Source organism: Panthera onca, chromosome C2 (assembly GCF_046562875.1).
Source record: "Panthera onca isolate mPanOnc1 chromosome C2, mPanOnc1 haplotype 2, whole genome shotgun sequence".
NCBI lineage: Eukaryota > Metazoa > Chordata > Mammalia > Carnivora > Felidae > Panthera > Panthera onca.
The window spans coordinates 27,677,674-27,702,439 of record NC_138347.1 but is presented as its reverse complement, the minus strand read 5'-3'; the positions used below and the strand labels follow the sequence as shown (position 1 = coordinate 27,702,439).

The 24,766-nt window shown below is 35.9% G+C and overlaps 1 protein-coding gene across 12 annotated transcripts in view; it reads left to right on the top strand.

Annotated features, from left to right (window-relative positions):
* USP25 (ubiquitin specific peptidase 25) overlaps nucleotides 1–24,766 on the top strand; it is a 151,057-nt gene that overhangs the window by 72,604 nt on the left and 53,687 nt on the right. For 7 of the 12 annotated variants that reach the window (XM_078452874.2, XM_078452876.2, XM_078452872.2 and 4 more), the window contains 5 exons: nucleotides 2,335–2,472; nucleotides 6,585–6,661; nucleotides 13,528–13,601; nucleotides 18,212–18,360; nucleotides 22,597–22,674. In XM_078452874.2, the coding sequence (XP_078309000.2) occupies nucleotides 2,335–2,472; nucleotides 6,585–6,661; nucleotides 13,528–13,601; nucleotides 18,212–18,360; nucleotides 22,597–22,674 (516 nt within the window). The remainder of the gene's footprint in view (nucleotides 1–2,334; nucleotides 2,473–6,584; nucleotides 6,662–13,527; nucleotides 13,602–18,211; nucleotides 18,361–22,596; nucleotides 22,675–24,766) is intronic. The other 5 variants (XM_060640294.3, XM_060640291.3, XM_060640293.3 and 2 more) reach the window with 2 other exon arrangements.

The following is a 24,766-nucleotide window of genomic DNA, read 5'->3' as shown; positions in this document are numbered from 1 at the left end:
TAAAAATATAACCCATATCCAAATGATGTAGAAAATGGATCTAGAACTCTTATTAAGCTGTCAGTGGGAATATAACATGTATAACGCTTCTGCAAAAGCAGTTTGGTTGTTTCTTGAAAAAATAAATCTACATACAACCTAAGCTCTCTCCAAGTTTTTACTCAAGAGAAATTAAAACATATGTCCACACAAAGACATGTACGGTAATAGCCACAACAGCTGGAATAGGTCACTGGATAAAGAAGTGTGGGATATTCAGACAATTAGAATACTACTGAGCGTTAAGACAGAATGGATTGTTAACACACACAGTCTTGGGGATGAAACTCAAAATAATTACTTCTGTTGTAAGAAACCAGACTAAAATGAGTACATAGAGTATGATCTGATTTGTGTAAATTTCTAAAAAATACAAAGTGACCATGGTTGCCCTGGGATGATCAGGGAAAGGGAGTAAAGTTTGAAGAAACTTGTGGGAGTGATGGATAGGTACATTGTCTTGTCTGTGGTGATGCTTTCATGGATGTATACATGTCTGAAGCTCAGGAAAGTATGTACTTTATAATGTACAGTATATTGTACATCAGTTATACTTTGAGAAGTCTTTTTTTTAAAAGACTAAGAATAGTTTGGATAGTTTCTGCATGTGGTGATATTTTCATAATTTAGCCAAATGTAGTAGCTGCATTTAACATCATTTACAATTTTGCCTTTTGAAATGCAAAAAGATTTTCTAGCCATGGAAATTAGCTGAGAACAAAAATGTTTAAATAAATTATTTTACTTTTCCAATGTGCTTCTCAGCAGAAATACACTAAATTTTCAAAAGCCCATTTATTTCATCCTTGTTCTTAGCAAGGAATGTCTCAAAAAACTGTGCTAACTTAGATTTGGTCATAAAAGAAAGAAATTGAGCTCAGAAAATTAAGGGTATTTTGGAAATTATTTTGTGGATTAAAATTGTATTTATACTTTTAAAACCTATCTATATAAGGCATTTGAGGGGGAGTAGGAAGTACAACAGAAAAATTATAGGTTAGTTTTCTTTCATTTAAAACTTTTACATTTACCCTTTATCATCGATGATGGATTTTATTATACTTATATAAAATACATGTTTTCTATAACTTAGCACTTTCATTCAGACAATGCACTTTGTGATTGCTGTAATGGTGTATTGTTTTTGGATCAAATGCCAAGCATTTGGAGCCAAATGTTTTATTCCTTTACACTTGTTTCTTAGGACTCCTTTTTAAAATGCATTCTAGGAACAACTATTTCTACATTGATTATATCATTCTGGACAGCACTATACATATACACACACATCCCTACAGTTTATAATGTTGAGAACACCAACTATATACACTTGGAAGATTTTTCTCATATTTCAATCGAATAGATAACCTTTACGTGTTGAAATTGTTATTGCAAGAGCTAAGTATATAATAAGAACTGCTTGTTTGATTTGTTACCATATTTATTTAACTGAGATATGTGAATTCCATTCTTTAAAAACATTTCCTTCTTGTTTTAAAGTAAGTTGTTCATAATTGATAATATTGGGTTGTTTTTGTTTTTTTTCTGGAGGGTTTAAACCAAATGTAAAGAATTGAATACCTGCTTTGTGTAGTAGAAAGTTGTGGAAGAAATTTAGAAGTTCTTGTTTTTGAGAAGCTTACAGTCTATTGAAACACAAAAGTTAAGATTTCAAAGGAACACTAGAAGCATGATACATTAGTCTAATATTAGGAACTACTCTAATTACTTATTAGACTCATATTGTCTGATTATTAGGATCATCACAGGACACTCCCAGTTGGTGATTCATTGCTGAGTGAAAGACATTCATTTTAGTAGATGTGGAGTTTGAAGGAATTATTGACTTGAAGGGGTCTGGGAAGGCTTCATGGAAGAGGAGGGATCTTTGTTTAAATGGGCTTATTGAGGAAAAGTACTTAAATAGTGCCTGGCACGAAGTTAGCACTCATTGAATATCGGCTGTTGTTATTGCTGTCCACAGCAGCTGGCTTTGCTGAATGGAAAGAATTATAATAAATAGGCTTGAATGAGGAGGATATTCTTGGCTGGGTAATAACATGATTAGCTATAAAAATGTAGCATTTGTGCTAAAATTGTGAGCTAAGCGTAGGTCCTCTGCTGTTTTTGTGCTCTACTCTGTTGAATCTCCTAGATCACAACAGTCTTCTTTAATTACGATGTAAGGAGTGCTGGACTCCTCCCTAATCAATATTAGTTAAGTTTTTGCATTTTAAAATGAATATCTGTTTACCAATAAAGATTAATCTTCACTTAAGATTTTCCCCCCAATAGGAGCATCGGAATTTGCCTTTTATGCGTGAGCTGAGGTATCTATTTGCACTTCTTGTTGGTACTAAAAGGAAATATGTAGATCCATCAAGAGCAGTTGAAATTCTTAAGGATGCTTTCAAATCAAATGACTCTCAGCAGGTAGTTTTTTTTTTTTTTGTACTTATATATTACCAATCGTATTTTATTTAATCTGATTGTTCCTTAATTAGTTTTTTCAAAGATACATGACAATTGACGATGTTGTTATTCATCTTTATTAAAAATAAGTTGTAGTCATTTGAAACATTGCTTATTTGGAAGGTTTACTTTTACATTACAAAAATAACGGTGATCTTGAAAAGTCTTAAATGAAGCTGTGATTTATATTATGATTGAAATTAATAAGTGAAAACGGGTAAAATTAAGAGTGTTCACAAATATGTATATATAAATCTTCACGAATGTGTGATAATCCAATGCTACTATAGTATACATGCTTTTGATATGTCTGTTTTTGTTGACAGGGAGTAGTTTCTTTAATTACTCAGAAAAGGTTTCTGAACTACATTAACTTCGTTATTGCTGCTTCTGGTTTTCAATCTTTGTATAGTGCTATTTTGTGGTTTTCAAAATCTATTTCTTAAAGATAATTGGGAGTTTCACATATAATTTGAGAAGTCAGAAATTAAAAAAGAAGGAAAATAAGAAAAGCAAAGAAAATAGCAGTGTACTAGCAGCAGTGATGGAGGAGATGGCAGTGAAGCAGATGAAACGTTTCAGGAGAGATTCCTAAAGCCACCGCACTTGCAGCAGACTGGGCTGTATCTATTATGTGGATATGTAGAGACAGTGTTTGGAGAAGGTTCTGAAAAGATGTGTAATTCTGCCATGTCTTCCCCATGTTTTTTGTTTGTTTGTTTTGTTTTGTTTTTTTGTTTTTTTTTTTCATGAAATTTATTGTCAAATTGGTTTCCATACAACACCCAGTGCTCATCCCAAAAGGTGCCCTCCTCAATACCCATCACCCATCCTCCCCTCCCTCCCACCCCCCATCAACCCTCAGTTTGTTCTCAGTTTTTAACAGTCTCTTATGCTTTGGCTCTCTCCCACTCTAATCTCTTTTTTTTTTTTTTTTTTTCCTTCCCTTCCCCCATGGGTTTCTGTTACGTTTCTCAGGATCCACATAAGAGTGAAACCATATGGTATCTGTCTTTCTCTGTATGGCTTATTTCACTTAGCATCACACTCTCCAGTTCCATCCACGTTGCTACAAAAGGCCATATTTCATTTTTTCTCATTGCCACATAGTATTCCATTGTGTATATAAACCACAATTTCTTTATCCATTCATCAGTTGATGGACATTTAGGCTCTTTCCATAATTTGTCTATTGTTGAGAGTGCTGCTATAAACATTGGGGTACAAGTGCCCCTATGCATCAGTACTCCTGTATCCCTTGGATAAATTCCTAGCAGTGCTATTGCTGTGTCATAGGGTAGGTCTATTTTTAATTTTCTGAGGAACCTCCACACTGCTTTCCAGAGCGGCTGCACCAATTTGCATTCCCACCAACAGTGCAAGAGGGTTCCCGTTTCTCCACATCCTCTCCAGCATCTATAGTCTCCTGATTTGTTCATTTTGGCCACTCTGACTGGGTTTTGTTTTAAAGACACTTTTATGGCAAAGATACATCAATGAAAAAGGTGCTCACATTAGGATTTGCTCTTATTTATTTTTGGTTGGTTTGGTTTTTAAAAAAATTTCTAACAAAGTTCCAGTGCTGTATAGGTTTAATGTCTTACTCTTATCTGTTATATTAACACTTAACATAGTCAAATATTCTTAAAAATGATCTCAAACCCCCATTTTAGAGTACTCCTGGTTCTACGTGTCTTTTTTTTTTTTTTTTTTTTTTTTTTTGTAGCACTGTTTCTTTAGTATGTTCATTATATTCTCTAATAGCTTTGGGCATAAAATTAAATTTAAAAAGTCACTTCTATTTCCTGACTTATGTTTCTTATGGAATTGCTTTTTCTATGTCTTTTTCTTGGTTACTGTGAATATTAATCTTTGGGTATCTTTTCGTATTTAAGAATGAGGCTGCACAAACTTATTGGGAGGCTTATATGTACACTGTAGACTTTTTAGTTTTGTTAGAGTGGACAGGGAGACAACTAGCTGTTGTTAGGCTGTTACAGACTCTTGACTGCCACGATGTGAATGCCATTGCTTTAGGCTGCAGTGTAGACTAACTAGTTTTCTCGTTGTTAGTTCTTTTTCTCTGGAGATCTTTTAGAGTAGTTGCACGTTATATTCAGGTTGATACAGGTTTGATTCTCTTTTCGCAGACGCTTGAATCTGAAACACACATTAGTGGCAGAGTGGAATAAATCCACGAGTGAAGTAAACATCATTACTTTTTTAGAACGTGAATTCATACTTCTATTTGATAGTCTTCTTAAATATATCATGTTTTGGAATATGCAAGAGTCTTGTGGGATACCCTTTGTATATAGTACTGTCAATTTTAATTATACCTATAATTGTTACAGTTTAAAATTAAAATGTTGTGGGAAAGGCCTCATCTTTTTTCTCTTGATGAAAGCAGGAAGAATTCTTTTGTAAATGTTGATTTTAGATCAACTGCTTAAAAAGGGATTGATTTATTCTGAATAGTATTGTGATAAGTAGGAAGTGTGTGTTTCTTGTTAGATTTAACCTTGCAAGATAAGTAAATTACAGAATTTTAAAGTTATGGAAAGTTGTTTTTAAGGTGTTCTGTTAGTTTGTGGGGCAGCTGTAACAAATTACCATAAACCATTGACTTCAAAGCAACTGAAAACTATTCTCTCACAGTTCCAGAGGCCAGAAGTCTAAAGTAGAGGTGGTGGCAGGGCTGTGGTCCCTCCCATGGCCCTAAGGGAGACTTCTTCTTGCCCTAACCATCTGCTGGTGGCTTGTGGTATTCCTTGACTTTTCGTGGCATAGCTCCTGTCTCTGTTACATGGCCTTTTCCCCTGTGTGTCTTTGAGTGTGCTTCTTTTCTGTTTCTTGTAAGAATACCTATCCATTGGATTTAGGGCCTACCCTAATCAAGGATGATCTCATGTAGAGATTTACCTTAATTATATCTGCAAACACCCATATTCTAAATAAGATTTCATTCTGAGGTTCCAGGTGGACATACATATTGGTGGGCCACTATTTAACTCACTCCAGTTCGTATGGATGTTTATAACTGGATTTTTGTGCTGAGTTTAGTTATCTCTAACTATATGGCTTTGGAACAATTCACTTAAGCTTCTTAGATCCTAGTTTCAGCATTCTAAAGGTGAATGGATAGACCCAGATGCTCTTTAGAAAACTTCTAGCAGGAAAAATATGTAATAGTAAATTTGTTTAATACTTGGGGCTCTTTTGGTAAATAAAGGCAGATTGCTTACATTGATTCATCAGTCTTTGGCAGAGCAGACTTAGTTGGATTGGTTTACTTTTTCTCCCTAGGTTCTAGATGAACCTATTTTCTATGTTCTACCTCACATTATTGAAAGGATTATGGTAGTTCATGAGTAAAACTGCCACTGTCTATTCCTGTTTTTCCATGTTAGGGGAACTAGGACTGAAAGAAGGGATGGCAACAGGTGAGGTTTGTGCTAGTTCTGAACGGAGAATTTTAGAGTTCATGAGATGGTGGACTTGATACTGGGAGTTGGTGACTGATTGAACTAAACCTGTCCAAGGTAACATATCTTAGTAAAAGTGCACATGGCTTAAAAAGTTGTGTGTAAAGTTGAATTAAGAAAATGAATTGTCAAAAATCACATCTTCATTCTAAGAGAGAAGCCAGTAACAATTCTTTATATAATAAAGAATCTGTTAATGTGGGTCCTTCATTTTATAAACATTCATTAGAGAACCCTTTTTTGGGGTGATAATTGTTTTTAAAAATCTCATTTGCAAATTAGAATTTATGTATGTGTGTGTATGTGTATAATACATATATTATATTTAACGTATAATACATGTGTATATTTTTTCCCATATTATAACCTAATTACTGTGATTTATCATTATAATGCTGACTCTCAGATCTTAGTTTTATTCTCTGGTTAGATTATAAATATTTATTGTATTTGATGTGAAACATTTCATGTAATACTTTTGGGAAAAGTCAGTAATTTTATATTTGATATGACGGGCTGTAAGTTTTATGTTGCAGTATTTAGTATTTTTATGAGTAGGCTTAATAAGACCTTGTTTTCTTTCCACAGCAAGATGTGAGTGAGTTTACACACAAATTATTAGATTGGTTAGAAGATGCCTTCCAAATGAAAGCTGAAGAAGAGACGTAAGTTACCATAACATTTAGTGATGGGGTTTTAGGAGATTGATAAATAATGCTCATTTTTTCCTTTTATGTATCAGTGTTTATGGATAAATAGGAAGCTGAGATAAATATGTAGGAACCCAAAATATTGTCAAGTTGTTTGAAATTTTTGGCCAAAATCCTGGGTAGTTCTAGATATCTATTGTAAGATTAGAATCCAGCCAGAAATATCTAAAAAGCAACCCCTGAGGGGCTGATCCCACATGCCCAGTTGTTTTCTTTGGATTTGACAGTCTGTTTTCATGAGGAGGAATGGGTTAGTGGTGAGAAGAGATCCCAAGAGTGTTATTTCCAATGGAATCCTATTACATGGAATCACAAGGACAAGGATATGAAGTTCCTCTTCGACATTCTCTAGCTTTTTATTTTCTGCCCATCAGGTTGATCCATTAAGATTTTGGTTGTTTAAGAAATCTACACACTTTCAGCACAGTCCTACTCCCATTCCAGTGAGGCCCCTCTCTTAATACCAACCACTGGTTCCTTTGTGTGTCTTCATGAAACATGGGTGGACCATTTAGGATTTGCCAGCACATGTTCTGATGTGATCCTACAAGATGAAGTATATAAATTAACACCTAGAAGACAGAACTCCAGGGCAGAAAATTGTCTCCCTTCTCTTTTTTTCTTATTTTTAAATTATAACCAGCTTCACTGTTCAGTAAAAGTCATTGTACAGGTCTGCAATGAAACTAAATTAAAGTAAAAAATTTCTACTTCTACAATGTTAGCCAATAAGAAATGCCCCTAATCTTTAATAGAGACTTTCCCCTTTCATCCTTCATTTCCCAGGAGAAAAATAATTTCCCATATTATATTCCCTTGGTCTTTGAATGTAAAGTCAAGTCCACAGAAGTTTTATACTTAAAAATCCGATTTTATTTTTGCCTTTGTGGTTGGAGTCTAACAAAAAATAAAAGTCACTTGCGAGTTCCTAAGTTTGTTCACCCTAATGCTACATACATGTTATTTCTGTGCCTGAATAGCACTGGAGTTCTGCAGCTGTAGCCTGGGCTCTCTCACTCGGGTGTGTATAGATCCTTCAGTCCTTCAGACGTTCACTTTCATATGCTTGAATTTTAGCTTTCAGAGGGTTATTACGACACACATGTTTAACACTGAATGGTCTCTTACCTTTGAAATTTTGAAACAAAAGCTAAACTTCAACCCTTTAGCTCTCAGTTCAACTATATAATATTCTCGGAACTTTGTGCAATCCAGACCCAAGTCGTTGCCAAAGGCAGTAGCAGAAATTTAGGATATGTCGTAAGCAGGAAATCATTGGTTTTAATTCTGCCAGGATGCCTGCTTGCAGAGGGGCCACTTGCTTGCAGACAGCAATGTGTTGTGAACATAAATAGAGGTGGGAGAAATCTCTGAAGAGATCAATTATGGTTCTAAGCCCATATAGTATTTGAAGAAAAAAAATTCTAGTTTTGGTAAATTTTACTCAGAATGGGGCAATTGAAAGCTCCTTCCTTCTTGGCATGTTTAGAAGTTTATGATGGTGACAGCTCTGGTCCTCAGGTTCTCCTCTTTCCTATCCACCCAAAGTTTTAGTTGCATTTTCCTTACGAGCTTCAGTTCCTAAGGCTCCAAGTGGTATATTGCATGACTTACTTTTGTGCCACAGTGGTGGTGCCCATGGCCATTTGGTATGGAATTACTTAGGCTTCTGAAACCTGCCTCTTAGGTTAGTTTCTTTCTTCTCTTCATGTTAGTTTCTCTCTTCATGTTAGTTTCATCTGGAAAAATCTCCCCATCAGATTCCTGAAATGCATCTGCTGTTGATGCATCTGAAACCTCAGTCCCAGCATCTTACACTCTTTCCTCAGCTTTTGAATGTTCAACACCTTGTGTATATTTCTTTCTGCTGCATCTTTTTTCTGGGTGGCATATGCCTCTAAAGTTCACATACTTGTGTATTTTATTCTTCTTTTAGGACGATTTGGCTGAATTTTTAACAGTTTAACCTTCTTCTTAGCCTGTATGTCATGCAGAGCCAGCCCTGTTTGTTGGATGAGTGTCTTTTTTTTCCTATTCTTTGGGTTTGTTTTCTGGCCTTTACATTTGTTTTTTCTAATTTATTCCTTTGATATTGTCTTGATAGGTGCCTCATAATGAGAGTTAGCAGACCCTGATCCATGAGAGTTGTCCACCCTGGTTTCTGTCTTGTACAGCTCATGTCCCTTGTATCTTTCCTTAGAGTTCTAATGCCAAAAATTCACTGGGCATGTTTCCTGAGAGTATGAATAGTATCTGTATCCTCAGTCTGTGATAACGGAGTCTCTGAAGTTCTGTCAGTAATTCTTTGAATTTTACCCTGAAATCCCTAGTTCCTCCTCTCAAACCTATCCAGATTTTCTAAAAGTACGTCATTTAGTTTATCCTATCTTTAGTATATCATCCCCAATTGCTTTTTACCTGTCTCCATAGAAGGGTGCCTAAATCCTTATTCCTTCTGGGGGGGGGGGCATTTTATCTTGATTTTGGAGATCTTGTTATTATTTATTTATATGTTAATTTTCGTTGCGTTCTAGTCACCTTTTCTGACCTAGTAACTAACAGATTATTTCCCCTTTTTCTACAACCGTTTTAAAAGAAGCTGGAACTTTTCCATTCCAATTCACCTGAAATCTTAACTTTTATTTGAAATATGTTCTCCATGTTAATTTCCCCATAATTTTCTATCTGCTCTTAACTGTTTGTGGAGCTAAAACTATTTTTGAATGCCTCCCCCTATTGAAACAGAGCTTCCCAGTTGGTGTGGCATGGCTAACCAGATATGGGTATATGGAGATATTGATCCTATTTCTGTGACCATGAGAAAATATGTCTTTTTACCTCAGAGTTCTCTGCATATATTATATATGTACCAAAGGTGTTAAAAAGATTGGGAAGCTGTGACTCTGTTAGCTATCCTAGGCCTTTGAATTCCTGTTCCAGCCTAATTCCCAAAGATAAGATGTCCCTGATACAAATTTTCTGTAGTGATTTCTTTTGGCCTTTGTTAATTGTGTCAGTCTGTCTTTACTACTGCTTTCATGCAAGTGGTGGGTCTCTCTCATTTTTATTATAGGAATCTTGTGTCTTTTTAATTGGTCTTCACTTGCATTCCTTACTTTTCTGTTGGTATAACCGTCTGGGCCCCTGAGATTCATAAAGTTTAAATGCAGGGCAAAGAGGGGCGCCTGGGTAGCTCAGTTGGCTACGTATCCAACTTCATCTCAGGTCATGATCTCGCGGTTCGTGAGTTTGAGCCCCACATTAGGCTCTGTGCTGACATCTCAGAGCCTGGAGCCTGCGTGGGATTCTGTGTCTCCCTGTCTCTCTGCCCCTCCCCCACTCACACTCTGTCTCTCAAAAATGAATAAATGTTAAAAAAAAAAATAAAAAAAGTAAATGCAGGGCAAAGAATAGGACCTCTGAGAGGTTGGAAAGGACAAGGTAAACAATTTTTAGAAGATTCCTTCCTGACTCCTTAGGGAAGGTCAGTGTTCACCACAGATTAGTGGAGAGTAGGACAAAATTCAGGCAGGATGATTTGAAAAGAGATTTAGAAAGTACATTCAGAATTGGTAGAGCTTCTCAACATCCAGTTTCTTCTGGCAAGTCACCAACCTGGGAAGTTATTGCTCATGGAGTACGTGTGTGACCATAAGGAGAAAAATCAGGAATGTTGATTTCCTACATAAAAACAAGAGGCCACGGGAAGGAGATTCCCGCTAATATTCACATCTAAAGATTCATAGATTTTTATGTCAAGAGACACAATCTTTGGATTATTCCTGTTTCCCATATCAGTCTTAAATCCTTTTTATTCTCACAGTGTAAAATACATAAGGTATGAAGTAAATTTTTCCTATAGAGTTAAAATGCCCAAAGACTAAATATATGTAGTGGGAGAGGATACATTGATTTTGGTGTCGGATTTGAGTCCACTTCACAGCTTGAGCACTTACTAATTTTGTAAATTTGGGCAAGTGACTTAACTTGCTTTATAGCTTTATTAGTACAATAGAGGTAATTATACTACCTGTTATCAGATAATTATACTACCAGATAGTCCAGTGACAACAACCCCAACAGTTTACAGTCTTATATTGTTAGATGTGTCCATTGGGTGTGAGCAAGGGGCTGTGCCCATTCTTTTGCTCAAGCCCAGGGGTGACAGAGGCTTTGCCTCATTACCTCTCCTGGGATCACCACAGCAGTGAAAGTACATGGGCTCTCAAAGTTTTTGCCACACATCACTTCTGCTCACGCTTTGTTGGGCAGAGCAAGTCATGTCATCCACTTGAGTTCAAAGTGAGTGAGAACGCTTTACACCCATTAGGATAGCTACCATCAAAACCCCCAGAAAATAACAACTGTTGGCATGGATGTAAAAAGAATTGGAACCCTTGTGCACTGTTAATGGGAATGTGAAATGGTGCAGTTGCTTGGGAAACATCATTGTGCTTCCTCAAAAGATTAAAAATAGAATTACTATTTGATGGAAGGAATACCTTCACAATGTATACGTATATCAAATCTTCACGTTGCATGCTTTAGATTTTGTCACTTATGCCTCATAAAGATTATATGATCCAACAATTCTACTGCTGGGTCTTAAAGAGATAATTGTACACCCATGTTCATAGCAGCATTATTCACAATAGCCAAATGGTGGAAACTACCCAAATGAATAGATAATATAATAGATGAATGATGAATAGATAAATAGATAAATGGATAGATAAATAAAATGTGGTATACATACAGTGGAATATCCTTAAAAAAGAAGGAAATCCTGACACATGCTGCAACATGGATGCTTAGTGAAATAAGCCAGTCACAAAAGATAGACACCATATGCCACTTATGTGACGTGTCAAGAGTTGTAAAACTCAGGAACAAAGTAAGAATGGTGGTTGCCAGGGCCTGGGAGGGAGGGAAAAGTGTGGAGTTGTTCAGGGAGTGTTGTGTTTCAGTTTTGCAAGATGAGAAGACTCCTGGAGATTGGTTGCACAACAATATGAATATACTTAACATTACCGACTAAACACTTAAAAATGGTTAGATGGTAAATTTTATGTTATGTGTATCTTACCTTAATTAAAAGTTTTTTAAATGGGGGTGTCTGGGTGGCTCAGTTGGTTAGGCATCTGACTCTCATGGCTCAGGTCGTGATCTCACAACTCTTGAGATCGAGAGCCCCCATTGGACTCTGAGCTGACAGTGAGGAACCTGCTTGGGATTCTCTCTCTGTGTGCTCTCTCTTCTCTCTTTCTCTCTCAAAATAAATAAACATTAATTTTTTTTTAATGTAAATAACATGTGAGTGGGAAAGTATATCTTAACCATGTACCTGAAACTAGAGAGTCAGAAATCTTTTTTTTTTTTTTTTTTTGAGAGAGAGAGAGCGCACAAGCAAGGGAGGGGCAGAGAGAGGGGGACAGAAGATCAGTAGCTGGCTCTGAGCTGACAGCAGTGAGCTTGACATGGGGCTTGAACTCACAAATAGTGAGATCATGACCTGAACTGAAGTCAGCAGCTCAATCGACTGAGCCACCAGGCGCTGAGGCCAGAAATCTTTGTGAAAAGTACTGACAACTACCATACTACCTCATAGGATTGTTGTGAGGATGAAGTGAAGCCCTTCCCACCAGTTGTTTTAAGGAGTAAATGGTGATGCACATTTATAAAGACACAGTGTCCTTCACCCATCCCCCACCCTTTTTTTTTTTATTTTAGCAAATCAGTTTTACTGGTTTAAACACAAAATTTATGAAGATAAATTTTATACACAGTTGTGGATACCACACACTTTTATGTAGTAATGCCAAGATAAACTGTTTTCAGACCACAGAGAATAAAACAAAAAGAAAAGGTTAAAAAAATTGTCAACTTCTATTTGCTTCAAGGGAAAAAGAAAAAGAAAAAAACAATGTATCTGAGAAATAATTTGGAAAATTCACAAATGACTGTGCCTGCAACATGAAGGATGGAGTAGCTCCTTAGCTACTTTGGGTCAAACCCAGTGTTTTGCTCCTTCATTGTGACAGGCTGTTATCTTTGAATGTTGTGTACTGTTCTATTTTAAATTTGGGAGATTACATATTAAAAATTTACAGAAATTGCCTCTGATTAAGGGTGGCTTTTCTTTGTTCCCAACAAGTCCAAATAAGCATGTATTGCATAGAATAAATGTATGAGATCAGAATGAACAATGGTAAGGAGAAGATCAGTACTCCTTGAGCATAGACTATGTCAGGTCTTCTTGTTTTTGTTTTTGGTTTTTTTTTTTCAGGATTTCTCCACTTTTATTTTTTTTTTTTTTTTAATTTTTAAAAAACGTTTACTTATTTTTTTATTTTTATTTTTCAATATATGAAATTTATTGTCAAATTGGATTCCATACAACACCCAGTGCTCATCCCAAAAGGTGCCCTCCTCAATACCCATCACCCACCCTCCCCTCCCTCCCACCCCCCATCAACCCTCAGTTCTCAGTTTTTAAGAGTCTCTTATGCTTGGCTCTCTCCCACTCTAACCTCTTTTTTTTTTTTCCTTCCCCTCCCCCATGGGTAGGTCTTCTTGTAATGTTGTGCCATTTTAACCCTACAACAGCCCTTTGAGTTCAATTACTGTTATTATCCTCAGTTGACATGTGAAAAAATGGAAGGCTAAGTTTAAGTGCCTTATCTGAGGTGATGTAAATAGCAGCAGTGATAATCACATAAATAAATGTCACTGACTTGGCATATATTGTTCTTTTAATGTTTTCTCTGTTACATACAGATACAAAAATTATAACCACATTTATGTTTTATACCATGCTTTAGGGATGAAGAGAAGCCAAAGAACCCCATGGTAGAGTTGTTCTATGGGAGATTCCTTGCTGTGGGAGTACTTGAAGGTATGGTTACACGTTTTTATTTATTACATTTGAAGGGATATTATTATCGATTAGCTCTTGTCTTGATAGTGACTCCTTATTTGTTGACTGGTTTTTAATTTTAATTTGACTTATTCTGTCTACTGGTTCCTGTTGCATTGTTACTACTAATCACTTGCACAGAAAACACAGAATTGAGTGAATGAAGAGGAAGGTACAACGTCTGTTATCACATACTAATTTATACTGGGTTAATGTTATGCTAATAGTCTTTCCCTGAGAAGGCTTCTGTGATTCTGTGAATTTGGGGGTACAGGGATTAAGGGGGCATTTGGTTTTGAAAATGATATTGGAGTTGAATACTGGTTTTGCTATGATGATCACTGTTTTTGAGGATTTCAAGTCTATGAATGTTGAAAGCTGCATTTAACAATGTAGCATAATCAGGGTATTGCATTTTTGGGGTGATTATAAAATTCTTTAGGTTCTCGTTTTCAAGAAAGAAGTGTACTCTTTTGAAAAAATCATTTAAGAGTGACACTACACTATCTACCTTAAATGTCTATTACTTTAAATCTGGGTCTAACCAGTTACTCTTCGGTTTTCCTAACAAGGGAAGGGAAAGGACTCATTAGATATACTTCAAATACTAATAATTACTAATCCCAAAGCATGAATTTTTGAAAAAATTTGAAACATTTGAAACATTTTCCAAATTTTCAAAATGGCCCAGCACATCAACTTTTAGAAAGTTAACCCAAATCACTTGAAGTATAAAATTTGGAAAATTGGTTTTCCTTCAGGATCTTAAGTAATGGATTCCTATGAAGTTTCGTTTGAACATAATTTTATAGTTTGGGATTCAGAAAAAGGCAGACATTAACTCAGGATTCAGTCAGGCGTTTAAAAGGTTACACTGTCAGTACATTTTTTAAAATTGTTGCCTCAAATACTGAATATTCATTATATAAATAGTGGGGTATTTTCCAGTTTGGATTGTCCATACTGTCCTACTGATTTTTACTTGAAGTAGAACACTGTATTTGAAGCAGTAGGGTGGCTCTAATCAGGTTGACTGTGTACTATTTATACCCTTTCTACTTCTGTTACCTTGATTCTTGAAAGTGATTTATTGGGGCACCTGGGTGGCTCAGTCAGTTAAGCCTCTGACTTCAGCTTAGGTCATGATCTCACAGTTTGTGAGTTTGAGCCCTGTGTAGGGCTCTGTGCAGACAGCTCAGAGCCTGGAGCCTGCTTCAGAGTCTTTGTCTCCCTCTCTCTCTGCCTTTCCCCTACTCACGCTCTCTCAAAAATAAATAAACATTAAAAAAAAGTGATTTATTGAAATAATTAATTTGTCAATCAGTATTGAAGTCCTCGTACTGGGTATTAGTTGTTTCAAAACTATTCTACATAAATGTGATTTTAGTACATTTCCACACGACCTATGTATTTGCTTCAGTGAAAATGATTTGGTTTCTTGCTCTTATCACTTTTACATATATTTTCTTAATGCTTTCTTTTAGACCAGAGGCTCTCAATTGGAGGTGATTTTCATTTGCTTTCTAAAGTTCCCTCATTGCAAAAGTTCCTCAACTTTTCCAGAACATCTAGTCCATTGACCCTTTCATTTTATTCCTCTAGGCCCTTTTCTTTACTTACTTCTTTGCGCATTATGATCATTCTTAGAAATCTCTAACACTCCCTTTCCCCCATTCCCCATCCACTACCTCTCTGGCTGTTCTCTGACCGTCACTGGGATGTTCATTTTCTCTCTGTGTGCACCAAGTACCTGAGTATTACTGGGGAAAAGTCACTCAGTGGGCAAACTAGAAATGTTCCATGAATTTGTAGCAGATACTAAGTGTCCCTGGTCCCAATCCTGTGACACTACCTGGCATCCTTACTTGTTTTGTTAAATCACTGTCTTCTATCCCATTTTCTGCAATAACGATTTTTATCTTTTCTGTTTTTTAAAAAATTAGTTTAGAGAGAATGCACGTACACCCACAGTGGCAGAGGGGGAGAGGTAGAGGGAAAGAGAGAAAGAGAGAATCTTAAGCAGGCTCCACACACTCAGCATGGAGCCCAACATGGGACTCGATCCCAGGACCCTGGGATTATGACCTGAGCCAAAGTCAAGAGTCGGACACTCAACCTGAGCAACCAATACCAATGCACTCCTTACCTTTTCTGTTTCCAATTTAACCTCTCTGTCTCTCCATTCACTCAGAAAGACCTTCCTTCAGGTTTTATGGATTTACCCTGAAGCTAAGAAATCTAACCAGAGGTCCTAAGGTCCCAAATCTAATTTTGTTTGTAATTTTCTATCTTAGGTCTTAAAAGCAAGTTTCTCAAATATGTGAGTTTCAGGCTCCACAACCTGGATCCATCCCAGCCTATACCACATTCTTTTTATTTGTCCTTCCAGATAATAAGGAATTATTCAGTCTTACTTGAAAAGGCTATTGTTTATATGTCCTCAGGATCTCACCCCTTCATGCTTTCACTCAGACCTTGCCCTCTTTGTTATCTTGCCTTTTTCCTGTATTTTCAGCTTCTCCCTCCACTGTCTTCCTCATCAATATTTAGATGTGGTCTTGTAACTCCCATTGTAAACAAAAAAGAGCTCCCTTCACATAGTCTTCCAGTTAATCTCATTCAGTTGAGAGAGGAGTTTGTTTTTACCTGCTAAGTCCCCATTTATTCAACCCATCCCACTTTTGCATCTGGCCCCAGACTTCTTCTAAAAGAGCACTTTCTAAGGTTATCAATTTCTAATATGTGTTCAAGGCTGTCAGATTCCACTTAGTTCTCCTATTGAACTCTTATCAACTATTCATGCTATTTATTCTTTGTCCCTTTTCTTCTCTTTTTTAAATTTTTTAAAAGATTTATTTATTTTTGAGAGATAGAGCATGAGCAGGGGAGGGGCAGAGAGAGATGGAGACACAGAATCTGAAGCAGGCTCCAGGCTCTGAGCTGTCAGCACGGAGTCCGACGTGGGGCTTGAACCCATGAACCGTGAGATCACGACCTGAGCTGAAGTCAGATGCTTAACCGATTGAGCCACCCAGGCACCCCTGTTCCTTTTCTTTTTTACTATTCAGTCCTTAAAAACACTTCTCTGGCTTCTATGGTACCATATTCCCTTGGCTGTTTTTCCCTACCTCTGCGGGTACTTCTTAGAAGTTGTAATTATAGCCTCCTGTTTTATCTAAAGGTAGGCGATCCTTGGGACTCAGCTCAGGCCCCCTGCCTTTTCCTGTCTGCTGGTTTCCCTCGGCAGAGTCTCATTCACTCTCTTGATCCACCGCTGTCAGTAGCCAGCAATTCTCTCATTTATAGCTTCAGACCAGAAGATTAATTTTAGTTACAGACTCATATCCAACTCTCTTCTCAACTTGAAATGCCATGGGCCTAAAACTGTGATTGCCACTACTGCCTTAAAACAAAAGGAAAAAAAAAATTCCCTGCTCTTTATTTAGTGGAGCCCCTTTTAGAACATAAACAATCAATTGAGTTGCTTATGCTAGAAATCCGAGTATCATTCTTGATACCTTCCTTACTCTTCTGTCCCCTTTCCTGCCAATGAACCACCAGTCAGTCATAAATACTCCTTCCTGAATATGTGTATAAAAATTTCATCTGCTTTTGTGCACTTTTACTATTAACACCCTATCCCACACTGCCTTTATTTCTAGATGGATTCTTTAAGTCTTCTAACAGTCTACCATCTATTTAACACAGAAGCCATAAAGATGTTTCAAAGATAAAAATCTGGTCCTATTATTCCTAGATTTAACTATTCAGTGACTTTCTGTTATACTCCAAATATATTGAGGAGAAAAAAATTCTTAACATGGGCTTCTAAACCTTTATAGATTTTGTCTCCTTACCTGATTCTTCATTATCATCTTCCTGTTGCTCCCCTAAGGAATAATGTCCTCCCCTTAAGCCTTCAGATATGCCAAGTTCTTTGCATCCTTGAAGTCTTTGCATGTGTTGTCCCTTAGCCAAGAATTCTCCACAGCACCCTGACACTCTGGCCTGGCTAACTCCTACTCACCATTCAAGTCTCAGTGTAAATGTCATTTTGCTATGGAAGTCTTCTCTGCTTTACCCTCCAGCGCTAATGACTAGGTTAGCTCTCCTTTTCATACTCTCTCACATTACTCTGTTTTACCACAAATTTTTATAGCACTTATAATGATAAGTAATTTTTTGTTCATAATTATATGTACAATTAATATGTGTAATATCGTTCTTCCAAAAGAGGCTGAGAGTTTCCTCAGCTCAGGGACCATATATATCTGTTTCATCCACTACTATACATATTCTCAGTGTTTAGCACAGTATCTTGTCCTTAGAAAGTATTTTTTGAAAGAATATATGTATTTACACACACATACATATAATTACTTCCATATATACAGGTGTGTAATTAATATCTATGGTTCGATGTGAATGTGCATATGTGCATGTATAAACCAACAAGAAAATTACAATGACTACTCTGTGGAACATAATCAGAGTTATGGTTTTCAGGTTCAGGAGGTAATTCATACACATTTACTTTTAGTGGCTAAAAGGCCATATTGAGTAACAATTAACTTTCCCTTCTTCCGTAGGGAAAAAATTTGAAAATACTGAAATGTTTGGTCAGTACCCGCTTCAGGTCAATGGATTCAAAGATCTACATGAGTGCCTAGAAGCTGCTATGATTGAAGGAGAAATTGAGTCCTTACATTCAGAGAATTCAGGCAAATCAGGCCAAGAGGTGAGTTTAGCATCTTCATTTTTCATTTCTCCCCAGGTCTTTCTTACACTGCTGTAAAGTATAATTTAAGGCTCTAATTATATAGCTGCCTAATACTTGAGAAAATACTCAGATTATGTGTTTGGATTTAATTATGGTAATTTAGACATTTGGGAAACCTGCACAAACAAGTCTGTAATCTTACATTAAATTCTCACTTAAACAATTTAGCTTAAAATTTTCTGTTAAAGCCTTCTTTTAGGACATTGTTAAGTCTGTTTAGAATTTTTAAGGAAGGTACCAGTCACTGTGGCATGTTAGTCCTGGAAGTGAGGAAGAAAAACACTGATAGGAGGGTGGAATTTTATATAGACATATGTTACTAATATCAAACAGTGTTGGAATTTGTCTAGATTCCCTTTTTGGTAAAATTACTGTGTAATTGCATGAAGAGCAGATGGAAGAACTTGGCTTTCTCAAGAGAGATATAACTTAAAAAATATAAACCTGTTTGTTTCCACTGATCTCTGTCTTTTCATTCATGTCTCTAGATCCATCTGTATATCCATCCACCCATCCATAAATTCATCCGTATGTGTTACTAGAATAGAAGGCAAAGGACAGATCATGTGCTGCAAAATCGCTTATCATTAAGCAGTTGCTGATAGTTGTCTACTTGTAAGCTCCATTCCGGAGGGTAGAGAGCGTCATATGTGTTATTCTCCACATAGCCCTAGTGGATAGTACAGTGACTGCAGGTAGAATTATGTAATGACTGAATGAATGAAATGTCTCAATGTTACCAAAAAAGTTTCTGAGGTCGTTATCCCTGAAGAGGTGCTTAATAAATATTAAGCGATGATATCTCTGTGTTTATCTAAAAAGGGGCTGAGTTCTTGTGTCTTTGAAAATAAATTGCATGTATCTAAATTTGTGCTTTTTGTTTAGAAAAAGATATGATTAATCATTTTTTTGTTCTTCATCCTCATTTCCTTCTCTTATGTACCCAACAAAAAAAGAAAGAAATAACATTTACTCTTTTTTTGGCTTTTTGTTTTTAAGAGTGGGGAGAGAGCGGGGGTAAAAGAGAGAAAATATTTGAGATAGTTTTGCTCTCTACATCATAGATCATCTACTTTAGTGAGTCTCAGCAGGTGCCTAAGCCCTGCTTCAGAGCTGTCCATCAGAATCTCGGGTAGGGATATGGTACCTGGGCCCAAGAGCTCCGCTCCTGATTCCCATATAGACCTCCAACTAAGAATATTTAAATTAGGCTTTAAATTAGTCTCTAAAGATTGGGACTCTCCTAGGATCCTATAATGGAACAAGAAAGCAGATTCCCCTCCCCACTCTGCTCCAAAATGTGATCTGTTTTCTGTTTAATAAAAGGATGACGGGTTGGGGCAGGGAAAGGAGGGATGGCATTCTCCTTACTCTACCAAACTGGCTTATAAGTGAAATAGACATTGGTTTATTGGTAAATAATTTAGAAATTAATTGGTAAATAATCTCTCTCACATATTCACAGCTTTTAAAAATGTTTTTCTTACACTGAATATGAATTTCATTTATTTTAAAAGCTCTAGTTTGTTCTCCATCTTTGGCTTCATACCCTGAATGCCCTATACTGTAGTATGTATTTTCTGCCTGGGCTTTTACATCCAACCTAAGGGGTACAGTCATTTGTTTCCTCTGAATTCAGCAGTTTGTAAGCAGTCTTAATAATAGCAAATTCAATTACCTGTGATTCCTATTACCAGTTGCCTAGATTTGCAGGACACATTAGTTTCAATAATAATTTAGCCTGATTTAAGAGACTATCACTGACTAAAGTAGACTGTCTTAAAAGTTTTTAATAGTGTGCTTAAATTATAGCCTTATTTCATTATGTCTTTCAGAATAACTCTTTTGTTTCCTAAGTATCTATAAAGACCAATGAATAACATTTTAGGTTTGTTTCTAAATTCGCATACTCCGTGGTGATAAAACCTTTTATCTCCTACACTATTATTTAGTAAAAATTATTGATTTTACTTTGATACAGAAAACATCTGCTTTGCTGAAATAGCTGTAGTCTTGTAATAGAGAAGACCTCTAGTCTCATGAATCACTCGTGTTAAAATATCCAGTGTGGCCTATGAGAGTTTAAATTTCTGGAATGACATATCAAGAGACAACTGAATAAATTAAAAATGATTATATGTAAGATAACTGTACAAATACTTTTATAAATCATAAATTTTAAATTTTAATGAAATTGTATGCAATTTATGGATGAATCAAACTATCTTGGAAAGCCGGAGATTTTTTTGATTGCCTGTTGGAGCAAAAAAATTTCAGGTAGTAAATACCTCACTTCTATAAATAGTGTGTTGTACATTTTCTTTTGATTACTGCTATTCACATATAAGTATTTGTACTATCCTATGACTTGCATTTTTCACTCACTAGTGTATCATGAACATCATTCCATGTGAATGTGTATGGCTTTACACCAGTCTTTTTAAAACCGGCATAGTATCAAATAGCCTGTATTTCTAAAATTAAACAGATTTAATTCTTCTGTAAGACAGTAGTTGGACAAAGAATAATTTTAAAGAATGCTTATGTAAATACCCTTGAGAATTTAGGAATGAAGGATAGTCAGAAGTGGGATCTTTGGGTCACCAGGCATACTCATGTGAAAATGTAAGTACTGCCAAATTTCCCTTCACAAAGCTGTACTAAGTTATAGTCAGAGTACTAAGAGAAATTTTATGGAGCTTTGAAACTAAATTAGGGAAACAGCACCTACATGTACCATATTAGACATAGGTAAATGTTGTATGGGAAATTTATCTTTAAAAGTGAAAAGGCACTTTGTAGTCCGTTTTCAATTGCAACAACGTGGGTGGAACTACAGGGTATTATGCTAAGTGAAATAAGTCAGAGAAAGACAGATATCATAGGACTTCACTCATATATGAAATGTAAGATATGAAACAGATGAACATAAGGGAAGGGAAGCAAAAATAATATAAAAGCAGGGAGGAAGCAAAACATAAGAGACTTAAATACAGAAAACAAACTGAGGGTACTAGATGGGCTGTGGGTGGGGGATGGGCTAAATGGGGAAGGAGCATTAAAGAGGGCACTTGTTGGGGTGAGCGCCGGTTGTTATACATGGGGGATGAATCACTGGAATCTACTCCTGAAGTCATTATTGCACTATATGCTAACTAACTTGGATGTAAATTAAAAATAAATAAATAAACTTAAAAAGAAAGTGAAAGGGCAAATGTGTGAAGCTGATTAAATGACTAAAACTAATTTTTGAGTTGGAATAGGAAGTTTTTGCTTTTCATGCTTAATTTATATCCTGGTTTTGTCTGGTGTTCTGTGGGAATCTGAAACGGTATGTCTGCTTTTTCTGTCTGCTGCTCCCTGTGTTCACGTAAAATCACAAAAGCAAGGTATTTAAAACATGTTAATAGAAAAATCAGCTATTAGAACTCATAAAAATTATTACATTCTCTCTAGAAAATATTTGTTATAGTCATAATAAGTTCAGGAGCATTTTTGTTGCCCATGTTGATTATGTATTTTTTTTATTCACTGCCCTAATCTGTTACTTCTGTAGGGTTGTTATACAATATAATATAATAAATAATAAATGTGTTTACAGAAAAGAATAAAGCCTTATTTTTACCTTTAATGACTTGTGTCTCACAAGCATGGCATGCCAATTAGAGAAGTAAATACAGTTTTTTATTGAATACAAAAATAATATTCTGAAAGAAAAACATCTGATTGTTGTATATGTAAAATTCTAGTTCTCTACTGCTATACTTAGGCTAGACAAACCCGTAATATTTTCTAAGATGAATTAAGGGAATGTCTGGCTGTCTCTTCTTGTCCCATCAGCTTTAGAATAAGAAAGTGAATTGGGGCGCCTGGGTGGCTCAGTTGGTTAGGCGACCAACTTTAGCTCAGATAATGATCTCAGTTTGTGAGTTCGAGCCCTGAATCTGGCTCTGTGCTGACAGCTCAGAGCCCGGAGCCTACTTCAAATTCTGTGTCTCCCCCTCTCTCTACCCCTCCCCTGCTCACACTCTGTGTCTGTCTCTCAATAATAAATAAATGTTTAAAAAAAAAAAAAAGAATAAGAAAGTGAAATCCTTCCACTCTTGTAATATGAAAAAACTGTCACTGTTGTTAGAGTAAAAACAGTCACAACGGAGACATATTACATAACTATTATAAACATTCTTTCTTAAGGTATGGAAGTTATTTCCTGGACTTTTCATGGTCTACAGGAAATGCCCAATTTGGGTGATTTTATTTCTATTGGCCATGGTAGGTTTCCATGAGTTAAAGTATGTAACTATTTAATTTTAATGGTTGACATTTAAAATACTGCAATAAAATATGAAAGTAATAGTTCTTGAAACCTACTTACTTACTTTAGTATCATAAATTGGAGTAGAGAATATTATCCTAAGGCATCAAAAGTTTTCTTTATGATATATATGTAGTATGATTTAATTTAAATACTAACTTTAGTTTTGCATTAGAATTAACTAAAATTTTTGCCAGTGCCATGTGAGAACAAATAAATAAGCAGACTTTGCTCTAGAGATTTTAAAACTTAAGAGTTGCTTCTGGTGTTAGCTCTTTTGTAACTTTCCAGTCAACTTCAGTTTTAATAGCCATATAAAATACATTTCTTCAACTTCAGCTTTTGGTTAAATAGAAACCGAATCTAACTCAGGAAATTGCAATTCATGTAATCATAATTAGCGTTTGGGGAGGGAGAAATAGTTTTGAATAACCATTTACATTTATTAGCTTTATTTAGAGAAAAGTAGCAACTTTTAAGATCTTAGTCAAATTCAGTTTGCCAAATGTGCATTGTTCCTGCTTTTTGGGATGTTTGAATTTAAATTAGTGTACTCTTAGCCTATTGACATGCGGTGTGGCACTTTGTGGCACTTGAAAATACCACCATGTGTAGCAATTACTTTTTATAGTAGTACATTGTACACTTTATAATAAGTATTTAAAAATAATTGTTACGTTATTTTATATTTTATTTGGTGATTCATGAATTTTTATTCATTCTTTAAAAATATGTTTATGTAGTTAGGGCACCTGGGTGGTTCCCTTGGTTAAGTGACCAACCCTGGTTTCAGCTCAAGTCATGATCTCACAGTTTGTGAGATTGAGCCCCGAGTTGGGCTCTGTGCTGACAGTGCAGAGCTTGCTTGGGATTCTCTCTCTCTCCCTCTCTGTGTCCCTCCATGCTTGGCTCTTGCTCCCTCTCCCTCTCTCTCAAATAAATAAACTTAATAAAAAAATTATGTTTATGTAGGAGTGCCTGAGTGAGTGGCTCAGTCGGTTAACTCAGTGGCTGACTCTTGATTTTTGTCTCAGGTCATGATCTCATGGTATGGGATCAGTCCCATGTCAAGCTCTGTGCTGACAGAACAGAGCCTACTTCAGATTCTCCCTCTCTTTCCCTGCCTCTGTCCCACTCGTGTGCATGTTCTCTCTGTCTCTCTCTCTCTCTCTCTCTCTCTCTCTCTCAAAATAAATAAATAAATATTAAAAAAAATCTTTGTGTAAAACTTGAATCTTTTTTTATGAAAATAATTTTCTTTTGAGGTTTTGTTACATTTCATGCTTAACTAAACAGTTGCCGAAGTTTGTGGATGAATTGGCTGGCTCATCATAATGAGACATTTAATTTTTTAAACACTAGTCATTTAAAAAGATTTTAAATATAGTTACCGTTAGTATAAATTTCATATTTGTTAGTAATCTTTTTCTTAAATTAGAATTCCAGTAGGAAAATTAAATTTAAAACAGGGAAATACCAGTCTCTAGTTTTTAGTGTGAGAACTGTGATCATTTATGCTCTAAGAATATATTTGTGTGTGTGTGTGTGTGTGTGTGTGTGTGTGTGTGCTACATCCTACAAGTTGTTTTGTCAAAGGTTTTGAATGGTGGTCAATTGTAGTAAGTGTATGACTTACTACATGTAAGTGTAGTAAGTGTAGTAAGTGTATGTAGTAAGTATATTATCTCATATTGAAGATATGATAATATTGATAGATAATATTGAAGATATTATTGAATTGAAGAATATTGATAATTCTGAATATATTCAGATATTGAAGAAGCCAGATAGTTGAGCTATTAAACCATAATTTTATATTTATTGAATATTGAAGAAGCCAGATAGTTGAGCTATTAAACCATAATTTTAACCAATGTCTATCTTTTTTAGGTTAGAAAAGTTTTTAAGGTATTTATTTATTTTGAGAGAAAGAGAGAGAGGGAGAGAGAGAATCCTAAGCATGCTCTGTGCTGTCAGCGCAGAGCCCGACTTGGGGCTCAGTCTCACAAACTGCGAGATTGTGACCTGAGCTGAAATCAAGAGTTGGAC